This window comes from Rhinatrema bivittatum, chromosome 8 (assembly GCF_901001135.1).
Source record: "Rhinatrema bivittatum chromosome 8, aRhiBiv1.1, whole genome shotgun sequence".
Taxonomy (NCBI): domain Eukaryota; kingdom Metazoa; phylum Chordata; class Amphibia; order Gymnophiona; family Rhinatrematidae; genus Rhinatrema; species Rhinatrema bivittatum.
In genome coordinates this window covers 226,192,437-226,217,681 of record NC_042622.1, presented here as the reverse complement: position 1 = coordinate 226,217,681, position 25,245 = coordinate 226,192,437, and the positions used below count along the sequence as shown (strand labels likewise).

General features: G+C 47.0%; 1 protein-coding gene across 13 annotated transcripts in view; it reads left to right on the top strand.

The window, feature by feature from the left end:
* The window catches only part of GATAD2A (GATA zinc finger domain containing 2A), a 185,594-nt gene that overhangs the window by 122,000 nt on the left and 38,349 nt on the right, over positions 1 to 25,245 (top strand). For 7 of the 13 annotated variants that reach the window (XM_029613819.1, XM_029613817.1, XM_029613822.1 and 4 more), the window contains 4 exons: positions 7,480 to 7,609; positions 8,429 to 8,569; positions 18,836 to 18,925; positions 20,920 to 21,051. In XM_029613819.1, coding sequence (XP_029469679.1) covers positions 7,480 to 7,609; positions 8,429 to 8,569; positions 18,836 to 18,925; positions 20,920 to 21,051 — 493 coding nt within the window. Of the gene's footprint in view, positions 1 to 7,479; positions 7,610 to 7,689; positions 7,831 to 8,428; positions 8,570 to 18,835; positions 18,926 to 20,919; positions 21,052 to 25,245 lie in introns of those variants that run through there. The other 6 variants (XM_029613824.1, XM_029613815.1, XM_029613826.1 and 3 more) reach the window with 4 other exon arrangements.

Below are 25,245 nucleotides of genomic sequence, written 5' to 3'. Positions count from 1 at the left end.
CTAGGCTCAACTCCTTCCATTCTATCGCCAGTCCCAGAGTTTGACCCCATTCTCAGTACTGCTCCTCACACAGGCTCCCTCTGTCCCTCCCTCTCTAGTACACATACACGCACCCTCATGCAGGCTCCCTCACTCTCTCTCGCCCGCACACACACACATCTCCTCATACAGGACCCTCTCTCTTGCATACACATCTACACAAGCTCCCTTTCTCTCTCTCTCGCATACATTCTCACACAGGCTACCTATGTCTCTCTCATGCATCCCCTCACACATACACAAGCCCTTCACACAGGCTAGCACCTCACATACACACGATCACTTTTTCATACACACAAGCTCCCAATCTCTCACACACATACACACACCTTCACAATCTCCTCATAGAGGCTCCCTCTCTCTGCACCCACACTCAAGGATCCTCCCCCCCCCCCCCCCCCCCCCGCTCTCTCAATTCCCATGCTCTTTCTCTCACCCCCTGCTCTCTCTCTCTCACCCCCTGCTCTCTCTCTCTCACCCTCCCCTCCTCTCTCACACCCTCCCCTCCTCTCTCCTCTCTCACACACACATTCACTCTCACCAGGGCCTTCATGATCACCGTGAGCAGAGCACGTCCCGCAGCACACGGGGGCCTTCATCTTCGTGCGCTCCGTTCGTGGCATGCCGGGGCATCCTCTGCCATATTCTGTGCAAGGGGGGGGGGGGTGTAATTCTGCTCTCCGCAGTAGCACAGAATTTCCCCCCAGCACTAGAATACCATGGCACTGCCATTGTCTTGTATGTGAATGAAACAAAACTTGTGCTGAAACTTGAATTTTAGCACAGGTTTTGTTAAATTGGCCGCACAGAGAACTTTTTCTTTTTCCTCTGCCATATACTGAAGGAGAGTTGTTTGAAGGTTCGAAAGGGGCATGCAGGTATTTACTTTACTATCCAGTGTCCCTGCGCTCTATCCAAGCCCAATCCATTAACTTTTTGCTGGACTTTGGACCCTCTTGTTCCCTATTCCTGCTTTCCTCTGACATGTTGTTGGAATGATCTTTGTGATAATGGTTACTTGGATTACTGCCTTTGCTGCCGCCGGGATATTTCTTCCGCTACTGCAGAAAGCACAGTCATCCATGCCTTGTTGAATAGTGAACAGGAGACCAAACAAATGGAAACCTGGTCCACACTTTTGTCCTAATCAGTTTCTAATTGTAAGCTATTGATAGAAGATACGGATGATATATTTGTTTCAAGCAAAATATTATGTACCATGAGCTGTCAAACACTGGAATGTGGTATGAGGCCGTATCTGGATAAGGGATCGTCTTATCCAGAGCCTTTACTCAGCACCAGTTATTAATGTCGTTATTAGGGACATGTCTCCCAGGCCATCTGATTTTTTTTCCATTTAAAAGCCTACACTTCTGTCACTCACTTTCCAGCTTAAAAACAAGCATTGTCCTGCCACAGAACTGTAGAATTACTCATTTGTTGGCTGAAATGTGACTTTTTTTTTAATGCCAAATAAAGCAGATCTGGCATTCTATCTAAATTCAGTGGCAGTCAGAAGTGCTGTTAAAGTGACTGACTGAGGGAGCCAAGCAGCGCGCCATTTCTGGCTCTGGCCTGAGCAGGTTTGGGGGGGGAGGCACTGCTACTTATTTCTGTAGCACTATTAGACAACACACCTGTGTTCTTACGGTGACATAGTATTTCTGAGCTGAGGAGGAAGGAACAGAACATGCAAGAGACTGGATGGGAGTCAATAAGGACGAAGGGCTTCTAGGAAGGAGAAATGCACCAATGGCTTGAGAAGCACAGTGTGGTGCATCAGGAAATCCTGATACGGAGGTGCAGATTAGGAAAGAAATGCCTTGCCTGCTCTGCTGCTGAGTTACAAACTTGACTTCATAGCACAGGAGTTTGTTTCCCACTTGTGGGCCTGGGCATGCTGCTGTGATGGTGATTATGCAGTCCGTATTGCAGAGGCCTAGAGTTCTCTCATCTCTTATGTTAAGGGCAGTAATATTAAAAATTAAAACCAAGCAACTTTCAAACTCATTACTGCTAGAAATATTTTTACAGGGTGAGGAGCCTTCCTGATCATCCATATAATGCTGCTGCTTAAACGTTCTTTGCTTTTGGACTTGGCTGTAGAAGCAGTCCTGCACTATTTCACTAATGCCTGTATCGGTACCTTGGACTGTAAAAGTCAGGGCCTCAGCATTGCTTGTCATTTGAATCTAATTCCTCTTCCCCTCTCCCCCTGCCGTCAAAGTAGAGAGCAATACTGCAGTTGTGTCAAATTCATGTAAGCTAATTGGTTAAGGAGAGTAATCCCCAAGCCTTCTGTTAGGGGTAGCAGCTGCCGCTCTGTGCTGGTTATCCCCATGCACCCTTTTCTTAATTTTCAATTTTAGCTTCTAGTGATCCACAGTGTTTAGCCAATGTCTCTTTGAATTTGTTTGCTGTTTTTGTGTTCACTTCTTCTGGAAGGGCATTCCAGGCATCCACCTCCCTCTCTGTGAAGAAATATTTCCTGACATTGGTTCTGAGTCATCCCACCTGAGGTTTCATATCGTGACCCCTAGTTCAACTGTTTGATTTCTTCTGGAAAAAGTTTCAGGAACATGAAAACCATTCAGGTATCTAAAGCTCTGCATCATATCTCCCCTGCACCTCCTCTCTTCCAGGATAGATATACATATTCAGCCTCTCCTCATAAGTCTTCCAATACAAACCCCACACCATTTTGGCCGCCTTTCTCTGGACCGCCTCCATCCTGTCTCTGTCCTTTTTGAGATACGGGCTCCAGAACTGAAGACAGTACTCCCAGGTGAGGCCTCATCATCTCCTTTTTCTTACTGGTGATTCCTCTCTCTATGCAGCCCAGTATTCTTCTGGCTTTAGCTATCGCCTTGTCGCATTGCTTCACCACCTTCAGGTCATCAGGCAGTATCATCTCAAGGTCCCTCTCCCAGGCCGTGCACAGTAGATTTTCACCCCCATCACATACAGCTCTTTTGCATCACTGCACCCCAGATGCCTGACTCGGCAGCTGGGATTCAATGCCGTAAAATGCAAAGACTTCGACCACTCTTCAAGCTTTCTTAAATCACTTTTCATTCTCTCTACTACCTCAGGCGTATTACAGATCTTAGTATCATCCACAAATAGACAAACTTTACCTTCTGTCCCTTCCACAATGTGCTCGCAAAGATACTGAAGAGAACTGGTCCTTGTGGCACTCCACTTACTCTGAAGAGAGAGCGGTGATACGTTCCCTTTACCATTGCACGCTGTCTCCTGTCAGTCAACCAGTTTGTGCTCCCCTCCAGCACCTTGGCGCCCACTCCCAAGCTTCTCATTCTGTGTGTTCTGGGGCAGAACCTCTTTCCTCATGGGAGTGGCTAATGCAAACTTTCTAATCCTGTCCCTAACTTTCTAATCCTGTCCCTAACGGTCCCACCCTCTGCTATGAAATGCTCAGTATCTGCTCGTGTTGCTGTTCTCTTTTATGATTATAATGATTTTTTTTCTCTGCACCGAATCATTTTGCATTTCATATTCCCTTTGGTGATGCTAAACTGTCTCTGATAGACGACTGGCAGCCGTTGATAATGCATGCTGGAAGCAGATCAAATTGGCTATGGAGCCATCTTAGGGCAGCGTTAAAAAGAACTTGTCCCCCCCCTCCCCCTCCTATCCAGGGGATAATGCCAGTGCCACCCCTTTCTGAGCTATAACTGAATCGGGCAAGAGGGGACTGGGCTGAGGGGGTAGAAGTGCAAGTCCAGTCTGCTCTGAGAGGGGGGTTCATGGCCACTTCCAAACTTCAGCAGAAAAGGCAGCTGCGTCTTTGGGAAGGCGACTTCCTTGAGTGTTGCGCAGTGCCCAGGACTTTCTCTCGTTTTTTGGTTTGTTTTTTTTTTATATAGAAAGAGCAGTGATGTGCAGGAAGTGTGCTTCCTCTTCCTGGGCTGCCCCTTTAAGTTTCAAGGCCTGCTCCATTTTCTCTCCGCACCTGAACCCTACCTCCCTCCCTCCCTCCACAAAATGAAGCCTATGTGTCACAGACCGGCTGGAACCGGCTGTTGCCATGGTTTTCACGTTGGAAGGAGCAGTTGAAGGGTCACATGACCAGGGAGGGACATGCCCCGGGTCACGTGGCTTTTTTTTTTTTTTTTTTTGGTGGCCCGATTTAGCATACAGGAAGTTGGTTCCCTGCTGGGTGCTGATCGATGGCCGGTGTCAGCACCCTGCGTCACACTCTGGCTCCTGTGATTGGATGCCTGGGCACTGGAAGGGTTAAACCTGAACCTTCAGAGCTCAGCGGACACCAGTGCAGCATTCCCTGACTGTAACCTCCTTTCAGGCATCCTGTTTTATGTGTGTGTGTTCCCCACCCACCCACCACCCCCCTCTCTCTCTCTAGTAAATGCAACACTTCTTCTCTGAGGTGGCTAATTACATCTGCTTGCCACTTTTGCTCAGGACAATTGCGATTTCCTTGCCCTATGCACAGGGTCTTGCTTGTGTCCCCTGGCTGGGAAGGATAGTGCTTCAGAAGCAGGGCTGAGTGTCATCGGAGTCTGCGAGTCCAGCTTGTGTGAAGGACACATGCTGCACCCATCTGCCAGCCTGGCTCCTTTTACTTTAGCCCACTTCATTCCCTGGGGAGTAAGAGGCCAGCAATGGATTTCCTTTCTAAATGTGGCTGAAGCATATTTTAGTGCCTTACCCTGATATAAGGGTACTTTCTGATTTCTAAAATACTTTTCCAGACCCAGATCATACACCTAGTTTACCTGTCTTACCTTCACAGAAACAGGAAGCCCTTGCTGGCAGTTTTGTGATTTTTTTACATCTTTATATTGAAAAATAAGTAGATCTTGTAGATGATCCTGGCCCAAAACTTACAATGGAAGTCTTTTGAGTTAGTTTAAATTGAGAAGACTATACAGTGCGAGTGCTAAAGAGTTCACTGGATAAAAGTGACACCTGTATTTTGGTTGCCCCCCCCCCCCCCCCTTTTTTTTTTTTTTTTTAAAAGGGGCAGGAATGAATTTTTACCCCTCTCAATGGAAGCAATTGAAGGTGTTTGTAGTTTCCCTGTGGAATCTAAACTTTAGGATTTGACTTGCATTGGAGGGTACCATTCTCCTGGGTGCTGCCTTTTGTCTATGCTTTCCTATACAGACTCTCTTTTTTTTGGTCACTGTGGGCAGGGTCATATCTTCTCGTCTCTTTTCGTGGTGCGGTTTTTGTCTAGGTTGTATATATTCCAAAAGCTGGGTCTGCAAAAAAAACTTCCAGCCATGCAGGCAATAAGGACCTGAAACAGCTTCCTGAGTTGAAAAGCTCATTGCTTGGGCTACTCTGCCACCTAGAGGCCATTTTTTATATTCTTATTTGCATTATTGCACTCCATAGAACAATGAAAATATAGCCAGGCTGATGGGATAGAAGGGTAGTGAGTAGTTTAAGGCTCAAACTTCTAGCCGCCACCTTCTTTCATTTATATAAGGAAGGAAATCATATGAAGCAATGTGCTGCAGATGTCTGTATAGCCCAGTGTCCTGAATACACAGGGACCAGGGGTTCAGTAACTTCTTTGTTCACTCATACAGCCTGGAGAACTTGACATCTGTTGCTCTTGCAATTCATATGGCATTCTGTGATCATTCCAGGTGAGTAAACTTTACCTGCGGTTAGGATCGTCCAGTCAGGAAGCGAATGACTGGTCAGCTAAGGCTGTTGTACTGCAGTGCTGCTACATGCTTGCCAGCATGGCTTAAAGGAAAATGTTTTACTTTCATTACTTGTCTTGTGACAGAGCCAAGAGAAGCTGACTAGGTGTCACTTACCTGCAGCTACTGTAGATTGCTGGTTTCTAGAGGCATCATTGTCCCAGACTCGCTGCACGTCATCAGTTGCTATGTATGAATTTTGGTACTTGTTGGAAGAGCAGAGAAGTCCAGCATTTACCATAATTTATACACAGCAACTGGTGATGTGCAGCGAGTCTGGGACAATGATGTGCTTCCGGAAATCTGCTGCTGTTACGTGAAACGCAGTCGAGCATTACTATCTTAGAGTGCAAAAGTGCCTTCAGATATACAGTTGTTTACCACTGCCGAAAAATCTGAGAACTAGAGTTACTTACACGTGCACCGGGGGGGGGTTGTATCCGAGGATATAGAAATCCACCAGAGGATGATGCAACTCTGCTTGCAGTGACTTTACCCTCAAGTAGTTAGATTTGCATTCCTCTGCCTCCAGTTCTATAGATTTGTGACAAGAAGAAATGGAGCATCTTGAGTGTAATTAGAGGAGGTATTTAACCATGGAGCAAGTTTGGCAAGGAGGTGGAGAAGGGAGAAGAGATACCACAGTCAAGAACTTTTAAGTATTTAGGAATATTTTGTTGTGTGTCTGTGTGAGAGTTTTGGGGTTTTTTTTGTTTGTTTTTGTTGAATTTTATTTGCAGTCAAGCAGCAGTGTGAGCATCTGAAACTAGAATGAAGCACAAGTGGAAGCTTGTCTGCCCACACCTCTAGGTCTAGGTTAAATATGTAAGAACTTTCTGGTGGCATGTCAGCTGCTTTGACTTGCCTTTTTTGAGAGTCCGTAGCCACATTGGAGTTGTGAGCAGCTGAGATACTGCAGAACGAAGAGCTTAACAATTAATAAATGGAAAGGAAAAGCTACAGTGGTTTGTATTTCCTTTCTTTTGGCCATTATTTGGCTATAGGACATCGTCGTTCCCCCCCCCCCCCCCCCCCCCCACCAAAAGAATGGAAAACCATGCAGTTAAAGGGGGTGATTGGCTCATGCCCCTTGCCTGAGAATGGGAGCCCGCTGGCAAGAGGATTTCACCATGTCTGTAATGAGTAGTTGGAGTTTGCATCTGTGTGAGCCAAGGCTGTCTCTTCTATGTGCTTTACTGTGGGGTTGTGAGTGTTCTCTCTTCTGGTCATTTGTTGGAAACTTTCTGTTCAGGAAGTTAGCAACTCATCTTACATTCCATGCATCAGATTATAAAATTCACCAAAGGGGTCAGCCCAATGGCATTACCATGCAGAGGACCTGGTCTTGATTCCCAGGCCAGGACTCTGCTCCCTGGACTGACCAGGGCTAAGGCTGCAACAGAGGCAGTGTACACAGCCCTGACAGGAAGGAGTCCCAGTTTTCGCTCATTCCTGGCAAAGGTTTTCACTGCAGTGCCTGGGCTAAGTAAGTTGCATGTGTGGGGGATAAAAAATAGGGGAAACACCCCTGGCTAGTTATGAATGAAGGCTAATGGTGTGGTAACCCACCTGAGGCTAGTTCAATCAGAACTGGAAGCCAAAGGAGCAGGAATAAAACTGTCAAGCTAAAAAAAAAATAAATTAGTCCCCCATAGACTGTTCTTCAGTTGTTTTTCAGGGTATATGATTGGAAGCAGAGTCTTTAAAAGCCATGGTGGGTTTTTTTTTTCTTGTCTTGCAGTGAGGTAAAGCGGGAGAGGAGAGTCCCTTCACCAGACATTATAGTGTTATCAGACAACGAGCCCTCCAGCCCTAGAATGAATGGTTTCACGAAAATAGCATTGAAAGAATCCAACACGGAGGCACTGCTGGTGAGTCTGGTCTGTACACTGCCCCCAGGACAGAGCTATGCATGGAAGCCATAGCACAATTTGTCATGGAGGTATCCTCCTCCTCTCTCTCTGGAGCCCCAGACTCCAATCTGACACGTTGCAAGTTCAAGTGCCTGTAGGACATGTCATCTTCTGAACAGAGCATGCCCATCAAACAGTAGAAGAAAAATCTAATCTTTCTCATGGTGATTGGATGGCAGGTAGGAGGAGCAGCATTTATTCTTATACCCATTCTTCTGTAACTTGCCAGGGCATGTTTTGGTTAACCAAGTCATATGCTGCTTAAATTGTACTCATCCAACTCCCTGACAAGTCCCCAAAAATCAGGTTTGTCATAATGGAGCGCCCTATCTTGTGGGAGGGAAACCTGTGACTGCTTATAATCCCATTAAAAATCCTGGCATGTGGTTATATACAGCTAGACAGAAGACGTGGACCCCAAAGGTGTTCTGTGTGCTGTGGGAGCCGCAATCTCCATCCTCTGCTGCTAAGCCTGCATGTGGGACTCTCATGCTCTTTTTGTATGTTTTTGAGTTTTCTAGGAAAGCCCAGGAAGGAACTGGACAGAGCCACTGTCTGCCCAACATGCCTGCAGCCACACTTTGCTGTTTTTCAGTACAACTTAGAGCTCTTAGTTTATTCAGTACCCTGTTCCTTTTTATTCTTTCCTCTGTTGTTACCCCTTCTCCCCCAGGATATTGAGGCGGGGGGGGGGGGGGAGGGGGCACTGTGAGATTTTATCTTTGTTGTACTTATTTCCTCTACTTTCTTCTGTATTTTTCTTTTCAAACCCAACTGCTGTTGCAGAAGAGCAGCCCAGAGGAGCGGGAGAGAATGATCAAACAGCTGAAGGAGGAACTGCGTTTGGAAGAAGCCAAGCTGGTACTTCTGAAGAAACTGCGGCAGAGCCAGATTCAGAAGGAGGCAACCACGCAGAAGGTAATGATCCCTGGAGGGGGCCCTTGAAGCACTAGAGGGGCTTGGGGCCAAGGAAATAATTGAACTAGTTGGCACACCTGCATACCTTCCCTCTTTCCCCCCCCCCAAAAAAAATCATGTATACCCTTCAACCCTGTTTGGAGGTATATTTTTCTTATTGTCAAACCCTCTCCCTAAGCCTGTGAACTAGCAGTGAATGTGTACTTTAGAGCTGTTTCATACATGTTGACGAATGCAGTGGGAGATGTGATCTTAAGAGAGCTATAGGAGCCAGATGTACCTAGCTGTGATTTGTGGTCCTCTTGCCTAAATAGTTACAAGAGTTTGTCTTGCATCAGAAGATACATTGTCACTTGCAGTGCCTACTCATTCACAGCATACCCTTTCCTGCAATTTCTGGCGGCCTCCTGAAAATCAAGCGGTCTGATTTACTAAATACTGATGTTCTGTGAAAAGATGAGATTTTTCTTTGGATTAAAAAACCTTGTAGCGCCATCCCAGAGGTGCAGAATTTCAAGCCAGTCATTTCTGGGTGCGTCTACCCAGATATCAGATATGTTCTGTTTGTTCTCCCGGGACAAGCAGGATGGTAGTCCTCACATGTGGGTGACGTCACCAGATGGAGCCCTATCACAGAAAATTTTTCTGTCAAAGTTTCTAGAACTTTTGACTGGCACACTGAGCATGCCCAGTATGCCATAATCCCTGTAGCCACAGGAGTCTCCCTTCAGTCTCTTTTTTTTTTTCCCGTGCTGCAGTTTGCCTCGCGGTTAGCTCTGTGAGAATATTCTCACTATTTTCCTCACGGAAAAACTTGGTTTTCTTCACAAAAAGTTCCCTCATAGGGGTCTCCCATCGCGACACCGTTTTTCTCTACGCTTGGTGAGTAATTTCCACCATCTTCAGTCGGTTCCTGCTACCTTGTCCTTGGTTCCTGCAGGCCACTGACAGTTTTCACTGCCCTCTTTTTTCACCATGGCGACTGCCTTTAGAAAATGCCCAATGTGTCCATGTACGATGTCTATTACTAACCCGCACGATGTTTGTGTGCTCTGCCTTGGCCCTGCACACGATGTACATCGATGCCCTAGCTGCGCTCAAATGACCCCGAAGGGCAGGCATGCCCGCCTGGACAAAATGGAGTCTCTTTTCAAGATAAAACTAACTCCATCGACTTCCACCCAGTCATCACCGGCAGGAACATCTTCGAAATCCATAGATAAACCACACCGGGAGCAGCAAGGCAGCGGTGACTGTCTGTCACCGACACTATCCAGGGCATTGGTAGCATCTTCCTTGGTGCCGGAGAAGGACCGGATCGAGCACAGAGGGAAACATGCTATGGAGCCGGTTGTAAAGAGGGCACGGGTAGAGGAGCCTCCATCCTCCGCTGACCCCGAGGCGATCCCCACCGATATCAGTGCCGGGTACTGAGCCCCCACAGATTCCTGTGGAGGTGCCAGTAACACCTAGCCTGCCTCCCCCTGTAGCTGTTACCTATACCAGCTTCCAGGGAGGAGCTGGACATCCTTGTTCGCCGGGCGGTCCTCTATGCCTTCTGGAACCTTCATCCACCATCGATGCTGGCCCCCATATCAGCACTGGAGCGTTCTTCACACTGCTGCTCGACCGCCTGGATACACTCATTGGTGCCCTTCTGACCCAGCCTGGGCCATCGGTACCAAGCCGACCTACTGAATCTCCGAAACCCCCAATACCCATTCGGGAGTACTCGAAGGATGAAGACATGGACTCTATTCCTATTACAGCTCCGCTTCCATTGATGCCGGAACTGTTCCTGGTCCGTTGGGGCTCTCAGCATCGAAGCGCCCACGGTTCCCCTAGATGCCATCAATGCCGTCTAAGTCTCCATTGGTGCCGCCACATCCTCCATCGAGGCCTCCATCAATGCCTGCATGCCCTGCAGCATCAGGTTTTTTCCCTCCCTCTGGATCTCAGCCAGAGACCCCGTATGATCCATGGGAGGATGTTGATACTGACACTTCTACAGAGGACATACTCTCAGAGCCCTCTCCTCCAGAAGAACGGAGACGGTCCCGTCCAGAAGACCTCTCCTTTGCTAATTTTATAAAGGAAATGTCAGACCATCCCTTTTGATCTGGTCACCGAAGAGGACATCCATCACAAGACGCTAGACGTCCTTCAATTCGTAGATGCCCCCAAAGAAATTATGGCCATTCCAGTCCATGAAGTGCTCTTGGATCTGCAGCATCGCCTATGGGAACACCCTTGCACTGTCCAACCAGTTAATAGAAAGACAGATGCAACATATCTGGTCCAGCACACTCCAGGATTTCAGAAGCCACAACTACCCCACCAATCAGTGGTAGAGGAATCTGCGCAGAAGGCCAGGAGACTGCACCCTCATTCTTCAGCTCCCCCTGAAAAGGACCAAAACTTCTTGGATAGTTTGGGCCGAAAGGTCTTTCAGGGCTCTGTTAATGTTACGCATAGCTGCCTATCAATTATACATGACACAATACCAGAGGAATCTGTGGAAGCAAGTGCAAGGGATAGCAGACTCTCTCCCCCAACAACAACAAGAAAACCTCACTGCCATTCTCTAAAAAGGCCTTGAGGCAGGGAAACGAGGTCAGAGCTGCATATGATTCCTTTGAGATGGCGTCTCGCTTATCTGCAACAGGAATCAGTGCCAGAAGATGGGCCTGGCTTAAGGCATCTGACTTGCGAACAGAAGTCCAGGATAAGCGCTGACCTCCCATGTAAGGGAGATAATCTCTTTGGTGAAGATACAAGACGCAGTGGCTCAACTAAAAGATCATCACGAGACCGTGTCAGCTTTTCACAGTCACTATGGAGGCTTCCTCTTCTGCTCGAAAGACCACGAGAAGGGACCCCAGAACACTCTTTTATTGCTCACGCAAGTACTATCCACCTACATTTCGCATGAGACCAGCCAAACCACCTCGGAGGACATCACACTCCATTTACTCTATCTCTTTTATATTTATTTTCTATATAATATTTATTTATTACTATATTACTATGTTTAATTGGTTATCTATTCTATTTGTTCCATCATTATTGTTATTGTTCTATTGTTACCTGTTTTATTGTTCAACTGTTCTATGTAAAGCCCACTACTCTTTTTGGGCATTTAAAAGTTGTATGTAAACCGGATTGATTTGTAGTTTCTACAAGAACTTCGGTCTATAAAAATTAAAAATAAATAAAATAAATCCACGGCAGCCCAAGACGTCCAGATCTCAGCCAGCCCCGCAATCAGGCCCAACCTCTGGATTTTGAAATCCGTCCAGAAAACAGCACCCACTCTATAAATCCAAGACCAGATTTGCCTGTAGAAGGTTGGCTATACCATTTCATAACCAACTGGCACAGCATTACAACAGACCAATGGGTAATATCCATCATAATCCAGGGATATCATCTAAACTTCCTCATGGTACCCCCAGATTCACCATCCAACCCACTGTGGATCCAAAAAGATCACACAACCCTTCTAGAGTCAGAACTGTCCACCCTACTGAGCGCCAGGGCTGTGGAAGCCATTCCCCTGGGACAGCAGGGGAATGGCTATCTTCTAATTCCAAAGAAATCAGGCGGCCTCCGCATTCTCAACAAATTTCTACAAAAAGAAAAATTCAGGATGGTGTCTCTAGGCACCATGCTTCCCCTTCTACAACAAGGAGACTGGCTCTGTTCTCTGGACCTTCAAGACTCCTATGCACACATTCCCATATCCCCACATCACCGCAAACACCTGCGTTTTATAGTGGAACATCAACATTTTCAGTACCGGGTTCTGCCTTTCGGACTTGCCTCGGCATCCCATGTGTTTACAAAGTGCCTAGCAGTGGCTGCGGCCTATCTACGTAAAAACAGTATCACGTGTTTCCTTACCTGGACGACTGGCTAATCAAGAGCCAATCCAAGCAAGGAGGTCTCCATGTGCTGAAGCTCACTATCAATCTGCTACACTCGTTAGGGTTTCTCATCAATTTCCAGAAATCCCACCTGAATCCATCTTATCTCCTTACCTTTATCGGAGCAGATTTGGACACCACAGTTGCAAAGGCCTTACTGCCCAATGACCGCGCAGACACACTTTCCAGACTAGCTAAATCTCTGCCCACAAAGAAAACAGAATCAGCCCATCAATTCCTCACGTTGCGGGGCCACATGGCCTCCACGGTCCATGTCACTCCTATGGCCAGACTGGCCATGAGAATAACTCGATGGACTTTGAAATCTTGATGGTTCCAAGCCACTCAACCTCTTTCACCCCAAATTCATATAACCCACCAGCTGCGTATCTCACTTCTCTGGTGGACAAACAAAGCCAACTTGCTGACAGGTCTACACTTCCAGCAACCAGTTCCACAAGTAACCTTAACCACGGATGCCTCCAACTTGGGTTGGGGAGCTCATGTTAACAACATTCAAACTCAAGGTACTTGGACAGAACTCGAAACAAAGTTTCAGATCAACTTCCTAGAGCTTCGAGCCACACGTTATTCTCTATATGCATTCAAGGACTGCCTTTCACAAAAGACTGCAACTGTGTTGTCTGTATGAGAACAATGTAGTACTTGAACACAGGGAGGAACAGGCTCTTATCTCCTCTGCCAGGAAGCTGCGCAGATCTGGGCCTGGGCCCTTGCACCCTCATAAGAACATAAGAAAATGCCATACTGGGTCAGACCAAGGGTCCATCAAGCCCAGCATCCTGTTTCCAACAGTGGCCAATCCAGGCCATAAGAACCTGGCAAGTACCCAAAAACTAAGTCTATTCCATGTAACCATTGCTAATGGCAGTGGCTATTCTCTAAGTGAACTTAATAGCAGGTAGTGGACTTCTCCTCCAAGAACTTATCCAATCCTTTTTTAAACACAACTATACTAACTGCACTAACCACATTCTCTGGCAACAAATTCCAGAGTTTAATTGTGCGTTGAGTAAAAAAGAACTTTCTCCGATTAGTTTTAAATGTGCCCCATGCTAACTTCATGGAGTGCCCCCTAGTCTTTCTACCATCCGAAAGAGTAAACAACCGATTCACATCTACCCGTTCTAGACCTCTCATGATTTTAAACACCTCTATCATATCCCCCCTCAGTCGTCTCTTCTCCAAGCTGAAAAGTCCTAACCTCTTTAGTCTTTCCTCATAAGGGAGGTGTTCCATTCCCCTTATCATTTTGGTAGCCCTTCTCTGTACCTTCTCCATCGCAATTATATCTTTTTTGAGATGCGGCGACCAGAATTGTACACAGTATTCAAGGTACGGTCTCACCATGGAGCGATACAGAGGCATTATGACATTTTCCGTTTTATTCACCATTCCTTTTCTAATAATTCCCAACATTCTGTTTGCTTTTTTGACTGCCGCAGCACACTGCACCGACGATTTCAATGTGTTATCCACTATGACACCTAGATCTCTTTCTTGGGTTGTAGCACCTAATATGGAACCTAACATTGTGTAATTATAGCATGGGTTATTTTTCCCTATATGCATCACCTTGCACTTATCCACATTAAATTTCATCTGCCATTTGGATGCCCAATTTTCTAGTCTCACAAGGTCTTCCTGCAATTTATCACAATCTGCTTGTGATTTAACTACTCTGAACAATTTTGTGTCATCTGCAAATTTGATTATCTCACTTGTCATATTTCTTTCCAGATCATTTATAAATATATTGAACAGTAAGGGTCCCAAAACAGACCCCTGAGGCACTCCACTGTCCACTCCCTTCCACTGAGAAAATTGCCCATTTAATCCTACTCTCTGTTTCCTGTCTTTTAGCCAGTTTACAATCCATGAAAGGACATCTCCACCTATCCCATGACTTTTTACTTTTCCTAGAAGCCTCTCATGAGGAACTTTGTCAAACGCCTTCTGAAAATCCAAGTATACTATATCTATCGGTTCACCTTTATCCACATGTTTATTAACTCCTTCAAAAAAGTGAAGCAGATTTGTGAGGCAAGACTTGCCCTGGGTAAACAAACAACGACAAACCTTTACCATAAGAAAAAAATCAGCAGAACCAGGGGTCACGATTTGAAGCTCCAGGGAGGAAGATTCAGAACCAATGTCAGGAAGTATTTCTTCACGGAGAGGGTGGTGGATGCCTGGAATGCCCTTCCGAAGGAAGTGGTGAAGACCAGAACTGTGAAGGACTTCAAAGGGGCGTGGGATAAACACTGTGGATCCATAAAGTCAAGAGGCCGCCAATGAAGAGTGGGTGACTCGCCAGAATGATGGCTACTGCCTGGAGACAATACCCTTATTCAATAAACATACACATGGTTACTGTGACTCCAACATCACTTTAAGCTTCAACAGCAAGAGGAAATGTGGAAAAAAGGATTTGCACTCACAAAGACGGGAGTAGCTGGCTTGTTACGGCGGTTACTACCCCAAACCAAATATCCAAATTACTACCTCCACCTTCCTCTATTCCTGATGCCTTTCAACTAGCTTGATCACTCCATTCTTATACTTCACTTCAATGCATATCCAGCATAGTTCTCTGCTTCAACAGCAGGGGAAAAGAAAAACTGTTACTTCACACATCCAGCAGAGCTCTCTGCTTAAACGGCAGGGGAGAAGAAAAAAGGATTCACACTCACAAAGCGGGGAGTAGCTGGCTTGTTACGGCGGTTACTACCCCAAACCAAATGTGCCTGATACTTCACTTTCGATGCATATCCAGCATAGCTCTCTGCTTCAACGGCAGGGGAGAAGAAAAAAACTGATACCTCACGCATATCCAGCATAGCTCCCTGCTTCAACGGCAGGGGAGAAGATAAACAACCAATAAGGGCTGTATAACATAATCTGGGTAAAAACAAATAAGCATGGGTGTAGCTTGCTTATTGCGGCGGTTACTACCCCTACTACCTCTAACTACTCAAGCTAGATATTTCACTTGGATGCAGCTCCATCACCGCTCTCTACATTAATGGTGGGGGTGGAAGGGAATTAGAACCAAGAGCTAAGAGAAACAGATAAGTATGAGAGAAGAAATGAGGGAAGCTTGCTGGGCAGACTGGATGGGCCATTTGGTCTTCTTCTGCCGTCATTTCTATGTTTCTATGTTTCTATAAAGCCATGCTGACTTTGTTCCATTAAACCATGTCTTTCTATATGTTCTGTGATTTTGATGTTTAGAACACTTTCCACTATTTTTCCTGGCACTGAAGTCAGGCTAACCGGTCTGTAGTTTCCCAGATCGCCCCTGGAGTCCTTTTTAAATATTGGGGTTATGTTAACTATCCTCCAGTCTTCAGGTACAATGGATGATTTTAATGATAGGTTACAAATTTTTAACAGGTCTGAAATTTTCATTTTTTTAGTTCCTTCAGAACTCTGGGGTGTATATCATCTGGTCCAGGTGATTTACTATTCTTCAGTTTGTCAATTAGGTCTACCACATCTTCTAGGTTCACCGTGATTTGATTCAGTCCATCTGAATCATTACCCATGAAAACCTCCATTAAGGGTACCTCCCCAACATCCTCTTCAGTAAACACCGAAGCAAAGAAATCTTTCCGCGATGTCCTTATCTTCTCTAAGTGCCCCTTTAACCCCTCGATCATCTAACGGTCCAACTGACTCCCTCACAGGCCTTCTGCTTTCTGCATCTCTGGGCCACTTATCTGGCAGGCATACAGAACGTAGTAGCAGATCGCCTCAGTCGACAGTTCCATCCCCACTGGATCCTGTGGTAACGAGGAGAATCTTCCAGCGTTGGGGTCAACCAACAATCGACCTCTTTGCATCCAACCTGAATCACAAAGTGGACAGATTCTACTCCCTGCACAGGCAGCAAAACAGATTAGCCATGGACGCCTTCGCGCGCCCCTATACGCATATCCCCCAATATCGCTGATGACCAAAACTTGTGAAACTACAACAGGACAAAGGGTCAATGATACTCGTAGCCCCGTATTGGCCTCGTCAAGTATGGTTTCCCATGCTTCTCGACCTCTCCATCCGAGAACCAATTCGCCTGGGCACAGCACCTAATCTCATAACTCAGAACCACGCCGAGCCGCACATTTTACTTTCAGAAATTAGCGCCTACCCAAAGGTAGGCATTAATTTCTGCTGACACAGGGAAAGTGTACAGAAAAGCAGTAAAAACTGCTTTTCTGTACACCCTCCGACTTAATATCATGGCGATATTAAGTCGGACGTCCCAGAAGTAAAAAAATAATTTTAAATTTAAAAAAAAAAAATTTTAAATCAGTCCGCGGCTCGTGGGTTGAAAACCGGTTGCTCAATTTTGCCGGCGTCCGGTTTCTGAACCCGTGGCTGTCAGCGGGTTTGAGAACCGATGCTGGCAAAATTGAACGCTGGCTGTCAAACTCATTGACAGCCGCCGCTCCTGTCAAAAAAAGAGGCGCTAGGGACGCGCTAGTGATCCTAGCGCCTCTTTTTACCGCGGGCCCTCATTTGAGTACTAAATCGCGCGCACAGGAGAGTGGCCTGTACGCTCGCCCGCGACTTTTACTGTATCAGCCTGAAGAAAAGTTCTTTTCGTAGTCGCCATTACATCTGCTCGAAGGGTTAGTGAGTTACAAGCACTTGTCACATACTCACCCTATACAAGGTTCCTCCATGACCGAGTGGTCCACCGTACTCACCCTAAATTCCTTCCTAAGGTGGTAACTGAATACTCTTACCTACCTTTTTCCCCAAGGCCTCACTCTCACCAGGACGAAAAAGATTTACACACCTTGGACTGTAAACGTGCACTTGCATTTTACCTAGCCCGCACTGCAGTCCATAGGAAATCCACCCAACTCTTTATTTCTTTTGATAAAAACAAACCGGGAGTTGCAGTGGGCAAACAAACTCTCTCCAGTTGGCTAGCAGGCTGTATTGAATTCTGCTATGAGAAAGCAGGCCTTCCCCTCCAGGGACGAGTAAAGGTGCACTCAGTGAGAGCCATGGCAACCTCAGTAGCACACTATCGTTCGGTACTGATTGCTGAGATCTGTAAAGCTGCAACATGGAGCCCTCTTCATACATTTGCAGCACATTACTGCCTGGACAAGGAAGGATGTCAGGACTCTGCCTTTGGCCAATCCGTCTCGAAGAACTTATTTCCAGTATAATCGCAACTCCTTCCACATCCATCTGCTGTGATTTTCAGGCTGCCTCATTTTTCCCAACTGTACACCAGTTGTTGTGCCCGTTGCACAAGTTGTTCGCTGTTGGTCCTAACAAATATGACTCCGCCTGTAGCTTGCTAATCACCCACATATGAGGACTACCATCCTGCTTGTCCTGGGCGAAAGCAGAGTTGCTTACCTGTAACAGGTGTTCTCCCAGAACAGCAGGATGTAGTCCTCACGAAACCCACCCGCCACCCCACGGAGTTGGGTCTGAAACAGTTTTATTATTATTTTATTTTTTGCTCGCACCTTTTGCTTCAAACGAGACTGAAGGGAGACCCCTATGGCTACAAGGGATTATGGCATGCTGGGCATGCTCAGTGTGCCAGTCAAAAGTTCTAGAAACTTTGACAGAAAAGTATTCCCCGATAGGGCTCAATCTGGTGATGTCACCCACATGTGAGGACTACATCCTGCTGCCCTGGAAGAACACCTGTTACAGGTAAGCAACTCTGCTTTACTGCTTCTCCTCCCCACTTTCCTGCATTGTCTTATTTGTCAACAATAAGTCAGACCCCTAATCCCAGAGAATTTACCATGGCTGCTTTAATTCGGCTACTATGATTAAATCAAGTCAGTCTAACGACTTTTTCGTCTGGTCATCTTTTAATCCTGATCAAAGCAAAAGACACTCTAGCAGCTCATTTTAACCCCTTACCCATTTCAAAGTGAGCAGCTGTGCAAGTGTGTGGTGGGTTTGTTTGCTTCCATTCCCCCCATGTGACCTTCTCGGAAACCTCTTCTGTTGTCTCCATTTAACTTCCTTCAGAATATGCTGCCTTTTCCTCCTGCTTTACTCACCCGGCAGCCAGCTAGTGCTGCTTACAATGGGTACTGGACGTCACTTTTTATGTCTTACTTGCAGATTTTAGTCTGTGAGGCTTACTGACCCATGTTTTCAGTATAGAAAGCTGCTGCTAGCAGTGGAACTGGATTAAGATTTCTTTGTGTTTCAATGGCAGACATCTGCGCTCCCCCCCCCTCCCCCCAACCACTCTTGCTTATATTTCATTCTAAATTCCCTGATTCACCAGTACTGATGAATGCCTGCATCTTGTGCTTTTCTTTCCCAGACTGTCGGCAACTCAGGAACTGTTGTGACCACCCCTCCCCCACTGGTGCGGGGCACGCAGAACATTCCTGCTGGCAAGCCGGCTCTTCAGGTTAGCAGAGTGTCCTGGAAGGGTGGCAGGGGCTCCCAGAGTTGCTTGTGGGTTTTGTTTTGTTTTTTTTAACCTGCACCTTCCCTGTCTAATCTGTTTAGTGTACTGGTAATTGCGCTTCTTGACATGGTGTTTCCACATAGCTAATCATAAGGTCTCATATGCTAAATGCTTTCCCCTATTGATTCTAGCACTATTCCATAGCACTATAGGCTCCCAGGAGGAAAGCTCATTTTAGAAAAATAATTTTCTTTCCCTTACGTGGGAACTTTCATCTCCATATATACTAGCTTTGCTTTCCAGGAGGTGCATATTATGGTGTAATAACGAGCATTGTTTTAAATGCTGCACAGCACTCATAGATATGCATTTCAACACAGCACCTTCCACATTTTTTTTTAATTTTCTAAATGCAGTATTTAAAATATAATTTGCTTGAGACTAGACTGATGCTGAAAGCGTCATTTTTAGTGTGCTAGTCCTGGGGGAATTCTGCGCTACTGAGGAGTGCAGAATTTGCGCAGAATTCCCCCCCCCCCCCCCCCCCCCCCCGTGCGCAGAATTGGCACTTTTTGCACAGAATTGCCAAATTCTGCGCAGAAAATAGCAGAGGAGACCCCGGCATGCCGCGACTGGAGCGCGCGAAGACTAAAGCCGTGAACGCGCTTCGTTCACGGCAAAAATGGAAGGCCACCATGTGCTGTGAACGGAGTGTGCTCCGCTCGTGGCAAAGATGGAAGGCTCTGGTGAGGGAGAATGTGTGTGGGAGGGGAGGAGAGGGTGAAAGAGCATGGGAGGTAAGAGAGCAGGGGGGTGGGGGATGCTTGAGTGTGGGGTTCAGAGAGAGGGAGCCTATAAGAGGAGATTGTGAAGGAGTGAGTGTGTGTGAGAGATTGGGAGCTTGTGTGTATGAAAAGTGATCGTGTGTATGTGAGGGTGCTAGCCTGTGTGAAGGGATTGTGTATGTGTGAGACAGAGCCTGTGTGAAGGGATTGTGTATGTGTGAGACAGAGCCTGTGTGAAGGGGTGCATGAGAGAGACATAGGTAGCCTATGTGAGGATGTATGCAAGAGAGAGGGTCCTGTATGAGGAGATGTGTGTGTGTGCGGGAGCCTGCATGAGGGTGCGTGTATGTGTACTAGAGAGGGAGGGACAGAGGGAGCCTGTGTGAGGAGCAGTACTGAGAACGGGGTCAAACTCTGGGATTGGCGATAGAATGGAAGGAGTTGAGCCTAGAGGTGGAGGGGAGAGATACTGGCAGGTGGAGGAGTTGGGGCTTGAGAGGGCAAAGTGGCCAGGGGAGTAGGGAGAGCGAGTGGAAGGGACACTCTTACAGTGAATTTCTAGGGAAATTCTGCTCAAAATATTTAAAATTCTGTATCTTTAATACAGAAAACAGTTATTACTTAATTTAAAATGTAATTACTTAAAGACTGTCATGTAAATTGTGTTGTTTTGACCAATATAAAGTTTGCAGAATTTAAAAATGTTTTGCGCAGAACTCCCCCCAGGAGTAGTGTGCACGCTCGTACGCCTTTGTGATAAAAGCCTGCAGTGTCATGAATGTCGTTACAGGAGGACTGAATTTGAGAACTTTGGGAATCAGATCCTAGGTGTAGTCCTTCTGTTGCAGCTTGTTTGCTTGATTAATTCATATAGAAAAGAACAGCTAGACCCCATTAATTCTAGGTATCTTCCCAGTTCATTTATTTCATTTCATTTAAATATAAACCTCTTAAACTGAGTACCCTAAGCAGTGTACATAAAACAGACATAACAGTTATGCTACCTAAAATTGTATGGACACAGAAAGTGGAGGCATTGGGAATAAGGCCATCTGTGAAAGAAGTGAAAATAAAAGGTTAGATGTGATAATACTCCGAAGGAATTATATAATTTAGTGGCCTCGAGCAGCATTTAATGTCTCGCATCTGTGTTGTTTCATGATATGCGGTGTTCATTTTTATAGCTTCTCTCTGGTTTTTCTCTCACAGGTGACTTCAACGCGTATTTCAGGCACTGTCATCCCCCCTCCTCTGGTCCGTGGCGGGCAGCAGATTTCCTCCAAGCTGGGATGCCAGCAGAGCACACAGATAGTGATGCCCCCACTTGTGAGGGGAGCCCAGGTAAGGGGCTAGTCATTGCTATGGCTGCCAGTCTTCTAAATCTCTGTGCAGGACAAGGTTTCTGGTTTTAACTGAAGTAGAAGTATTTATGTGCGTGTTGTGTGGGTGGTTTTTGTACCTCACTGCGAATTATAGATTCCTGTTCGTACCCCAGATCAGTCCAGACAAGTAGGTTAAGCATCCCTACCAGCAGATAGAGGCAGAGAACAACACTTTGAGGCACTGCCACATAACCGAGAGCGCTACCTGCAATCCCTCAGTATTTCTCAGTCTCCAGCAGATGGTGGAGGCGCAAACCTGCAGTTGAGAAAAGAGACGGGGACATAAGAAGAGAAGCTAGAAGACTCTTCCTGAGGTGTTAGGTTCCTTCGTGGGCCATCCCTCAGGTTGAGCCGGGTGAGCAGGGATTGGTAATCCCTGATCAGCTTTAGCCCGCAGCAGATCCAGGGGGTCTGACAGCCAGGGGTCCTGGTTTCCTCTTATCCCTGAAGGCTCCTTCCCAGAGGTGTTGCCATGAGTAGGGAAGTAATCCTTCTTTTTTTGCTTGAATTTCTTCCTTTGCTGTGGCTACTGTTTGTTTTTGTTTTTTTTAAAGAAAAAAAGTTAGATTTTTCTTTCAGCAGCAACCTCTCAGGCTGTTTGTGGTTTGAACATCGGGGCAGGCCCGGGCTGGTGAAGGGAGCAGTGTAGCTCCTCTGTTCGTGGCTTAAGTATGCGTGGGGAACAGGAGGCTGTGTTGGACAGTGTTCCCCCTCCTCTCCCGCATGCTGCGATCACACGGCTTCTGTTCCTCTGCAGCAGGTCCGACCACATGGAGACAAAATGGTGTCGACAGCGGCTTCTCAACGCAAGAAAACTTGTTGGGCCGGCAGCCTGGCTCGGGGACAACTGAATGCAGTGGCACTAATCCGTGATTCGTTTCGGGAGGGGGGGCGAGGCTGGTAGTAGAGCCACAGGTTCCCAAGTCCTGTCAGTATCAATACTGGGAGTCTAAATGGCCTATCACACTGGAGAAGGGCTACAGCTCGAAAGGTGATGGACTCCCCTCCCCCGTTGTCTCCAGTGATCCTGTCGGGTGGGGGACGGAGCTGCGAGCTCTAGGCCAGGAAAAGCACCGGCTATAAAAGGGCATTTCTGTCAGCCGTCTGGTCCTGCTGCAAAGAGGCCGAGGGGTTCCTTGGCCCAAGGGGTCAGGGGACCTCCTTTGCCGGCTGGGCATGGACTATCCTGAGGGGCCTGGCAGCTCAAATGATTCAGATCTGGATGACCCAGAAGATGGTCTTGGGGTTGGTCCAGAGATGGATCAGGATGATCCAGCAGATTTCACAGCCGCTGTGGATCAGGACGGGGATAAGGACATGACTGATCCGAAAGAAATCCCGATAATGGAGAGAGATGACCCGCGCGTGGTTCACCTATTCCATAAGGAGGAGTTGAGGCCCCTTATTTCCCATGTTCGGAAGGAACAGGGTATTAAGGTGGTCCAGGAGGAGTCTGACAATGAAGGGGTGGATCCGGTGTTAGTTGGAATCTGGGGCCCACCAAAAGCCTTTCCTTTCCCTAAAAGGATCAAGAAGCTGGTGAACCAGGAATGGGAATTCCAAAGGTGAGCCCCAAGGTGGCTAGAGCCAAAGCAAAATTGTATCCCCTCACGGAGGATATCCTGCAGCTGCTGGTATTGCTGAAGGTGCATTCTTCAGTCTTTGCAATCACTAAGAAGTCGAACATTCTGGTTGCAGGTTCGGCAGTGTTAAAGGACGTGCGGGACTGGATGTTTGAAGTCTCGGCGCTGAGCTTGTGAGCAGCGATCTGATGCAGAAGGCCTGTTTATGCTGGATCCAGAAGTCTCTGGAGAAGTCTTCAGCAGATGCTGGTATTAATAGCCAGGCAACTCAGGTTAATGCCAGGATTGCATATGAGGCTGATTTGTTTTATGACTTGAGCTGGACTTCGTCCAGGAATATGGTTGCAATGGTCTCGGTGCAACATCTGTCTGTGGTTGCAGAATTGGTTAGCTGATATGTGGTCTCAGCTCTGTAATCTTCCGTTTTAAAGGAAGGAAAATTGTTGTTTGGGGACCGCCTGAAACAATTGATGAAGGTTTTGGGGGAGCCTAAAGGGAATAAGCTGCCGGAGGATAAGATGACAGGAAGTCTTTTCCACCTCGCTCTAGGTTTCGGGAGGTGCGGAAGTTTTTATCCCAGTAAGGGTTCTACATTGTCTTCGAGGCAGAGCCAGGGTTCCGGTAGGCAGCAGTCCTTTCGAGGCGCCCATAGACTTCCCTGAGAGGACTCTGGGCCAGAGACAGTAAGGCTTCACAGTGAAGCCAGGCTGGTCCACTCTCTCAAGATGGCAGTGGAAGGCAGTCTATCACACTTTTACGAAGTGGACCAGGATTACTTTGGACCAATAGGTCCTAGAGGTAATAACAGATGGCTATGCTTTTAGAATTTGTTTTGCCCCATCACGTAAGCTTTCATGATGTCTCACTGCAGTGTCCGAGGCAAGCCAGTAGCTATTTGGGACATGTCGCTTTCAGTTGCTGTCATGATAGTACTGGTGGCAGCTAGGGAGCGCTGTCGCGGGACGTACTCTATTTACTGTGTTGTACCAAAAAAGGAAGGAGCCTTTCGTCTAATCCTCGATCTGCAAAAGGTAAAATGTGGAGTTTTTCGGCAAGAGCATCAAAGTTTCTTCATGTTATGGTTCTGGGGTAACTTTTCCAGTTTCATGCCCTCCCGTTCCGTTTGGCGACTGCACCTCGCATGTTCATAACCATGATTGTGGTGGTGGCAGCATTTCTCTGCAGGGTAGGGGATCCTAGTTCATACTTATCCAGATGAATGGCTTATCCGACGGAATTCGGAAGAGTTTTGCCAGCAGTCTGTGTGCACAGTGATTGATATGTTGGGGTCCTTGAGCTGGGTGGTGAATTTGGTGAAGTCACCTGAGCCCTACCTGGGTGCTGGAATACTTGGGTACGAAGTTTGATTCTCAGTTCGGCAGAGTGTTTCTCACCTCTGAGAGGATTCAGAAGTTACAATCCCAGGAGGTGCAGATTTTGCGGATGCCAGTGCCCAGGTGTTTGGGATTATCTTCAGGTCCTGGATTCAAGGCATCTACATTGAGTTTGGTGCCATGGCCTTTTGCCCACATGTGCCCGCTACAGGGGGCATAGCTGACACACTGGAATTCATTGTCGGAGGAGTTTCATCGGCCTTTACCGCTGTAGGGTACTTCCAGATCCAGTCTTTCGTGGTGGCAGTGTCGGCCCAATTTGGAGAAAGGGATGGGCTTGGAGGTTCTGGACTGGGTTATAGGTATCGCGGATGCCAACCTCAAGGGTTGGGGGGGGGGGTGATCTGTCAAGAACGGATGGCACAAGGACTGTGGTTGCCAGTGGAAACTTCCTGGTCTATTAGTTGCTTGGAAACTAGCAGTGTGCAGGGCGTTGGTAGAATTCCTTCCACAAGTTCAAGGTCAAATGGTCAGAGTGTTTTCGTACAATGTGACAACAGTGGCTTATATCAATCAGCAAAGGTGAATGAAGAGTCGCACAGTTGCCCAAGGAGCCCAGGACATTTGTAGGGGATAGCCACTTCACATGTTGCGGGAGTGGACAGTGTGCAAACAGATTATTTCAGCAGGCAACAGTTGGACCCAGGAGAATGGGAGCTGTTGAAAGAGGCCTTTGGCCTTATCCAGTCTCGTTGAGGCAGTCCCCGTCTGGATCTGATGGTGTCAAGGAGCAATGCCAAGGCAGCAAGTTTCTTCAGCTGCAGTCGATAGGTCACAGCTGAGAGCATAGGCGCTCAGGTTCTTCCATGGCCAATAAGGATCCTGCTATATGTGTTCTCTCCGTGACCATTAATAGGTTGAGTATTTAGGCGCATTGAGAAGCATCCAGGCCAGGTGGTACTGGAGGGTGCCGGAGAGACTGCATCGTCCGTGGTTCGCAGATCTGGTTCAGCGCACAGTTGACAGGTCACTGAGATTGGCTCATTTGCAGGGACTGTTAAGGCAAGGTCCTATTTTCTCGGTTCGTGCGGATCACTTTTGTCTTGCAACTTGAAACATAGAAATGACGGCAGAAAAAGACCAATTGGCCCATATAGTCTGCCCAGCATGCTTCCATACTTATTTTCCCATACTCATCTGTTTCACCGACCACCAAGTTCAGGGCCCTCATTGCTA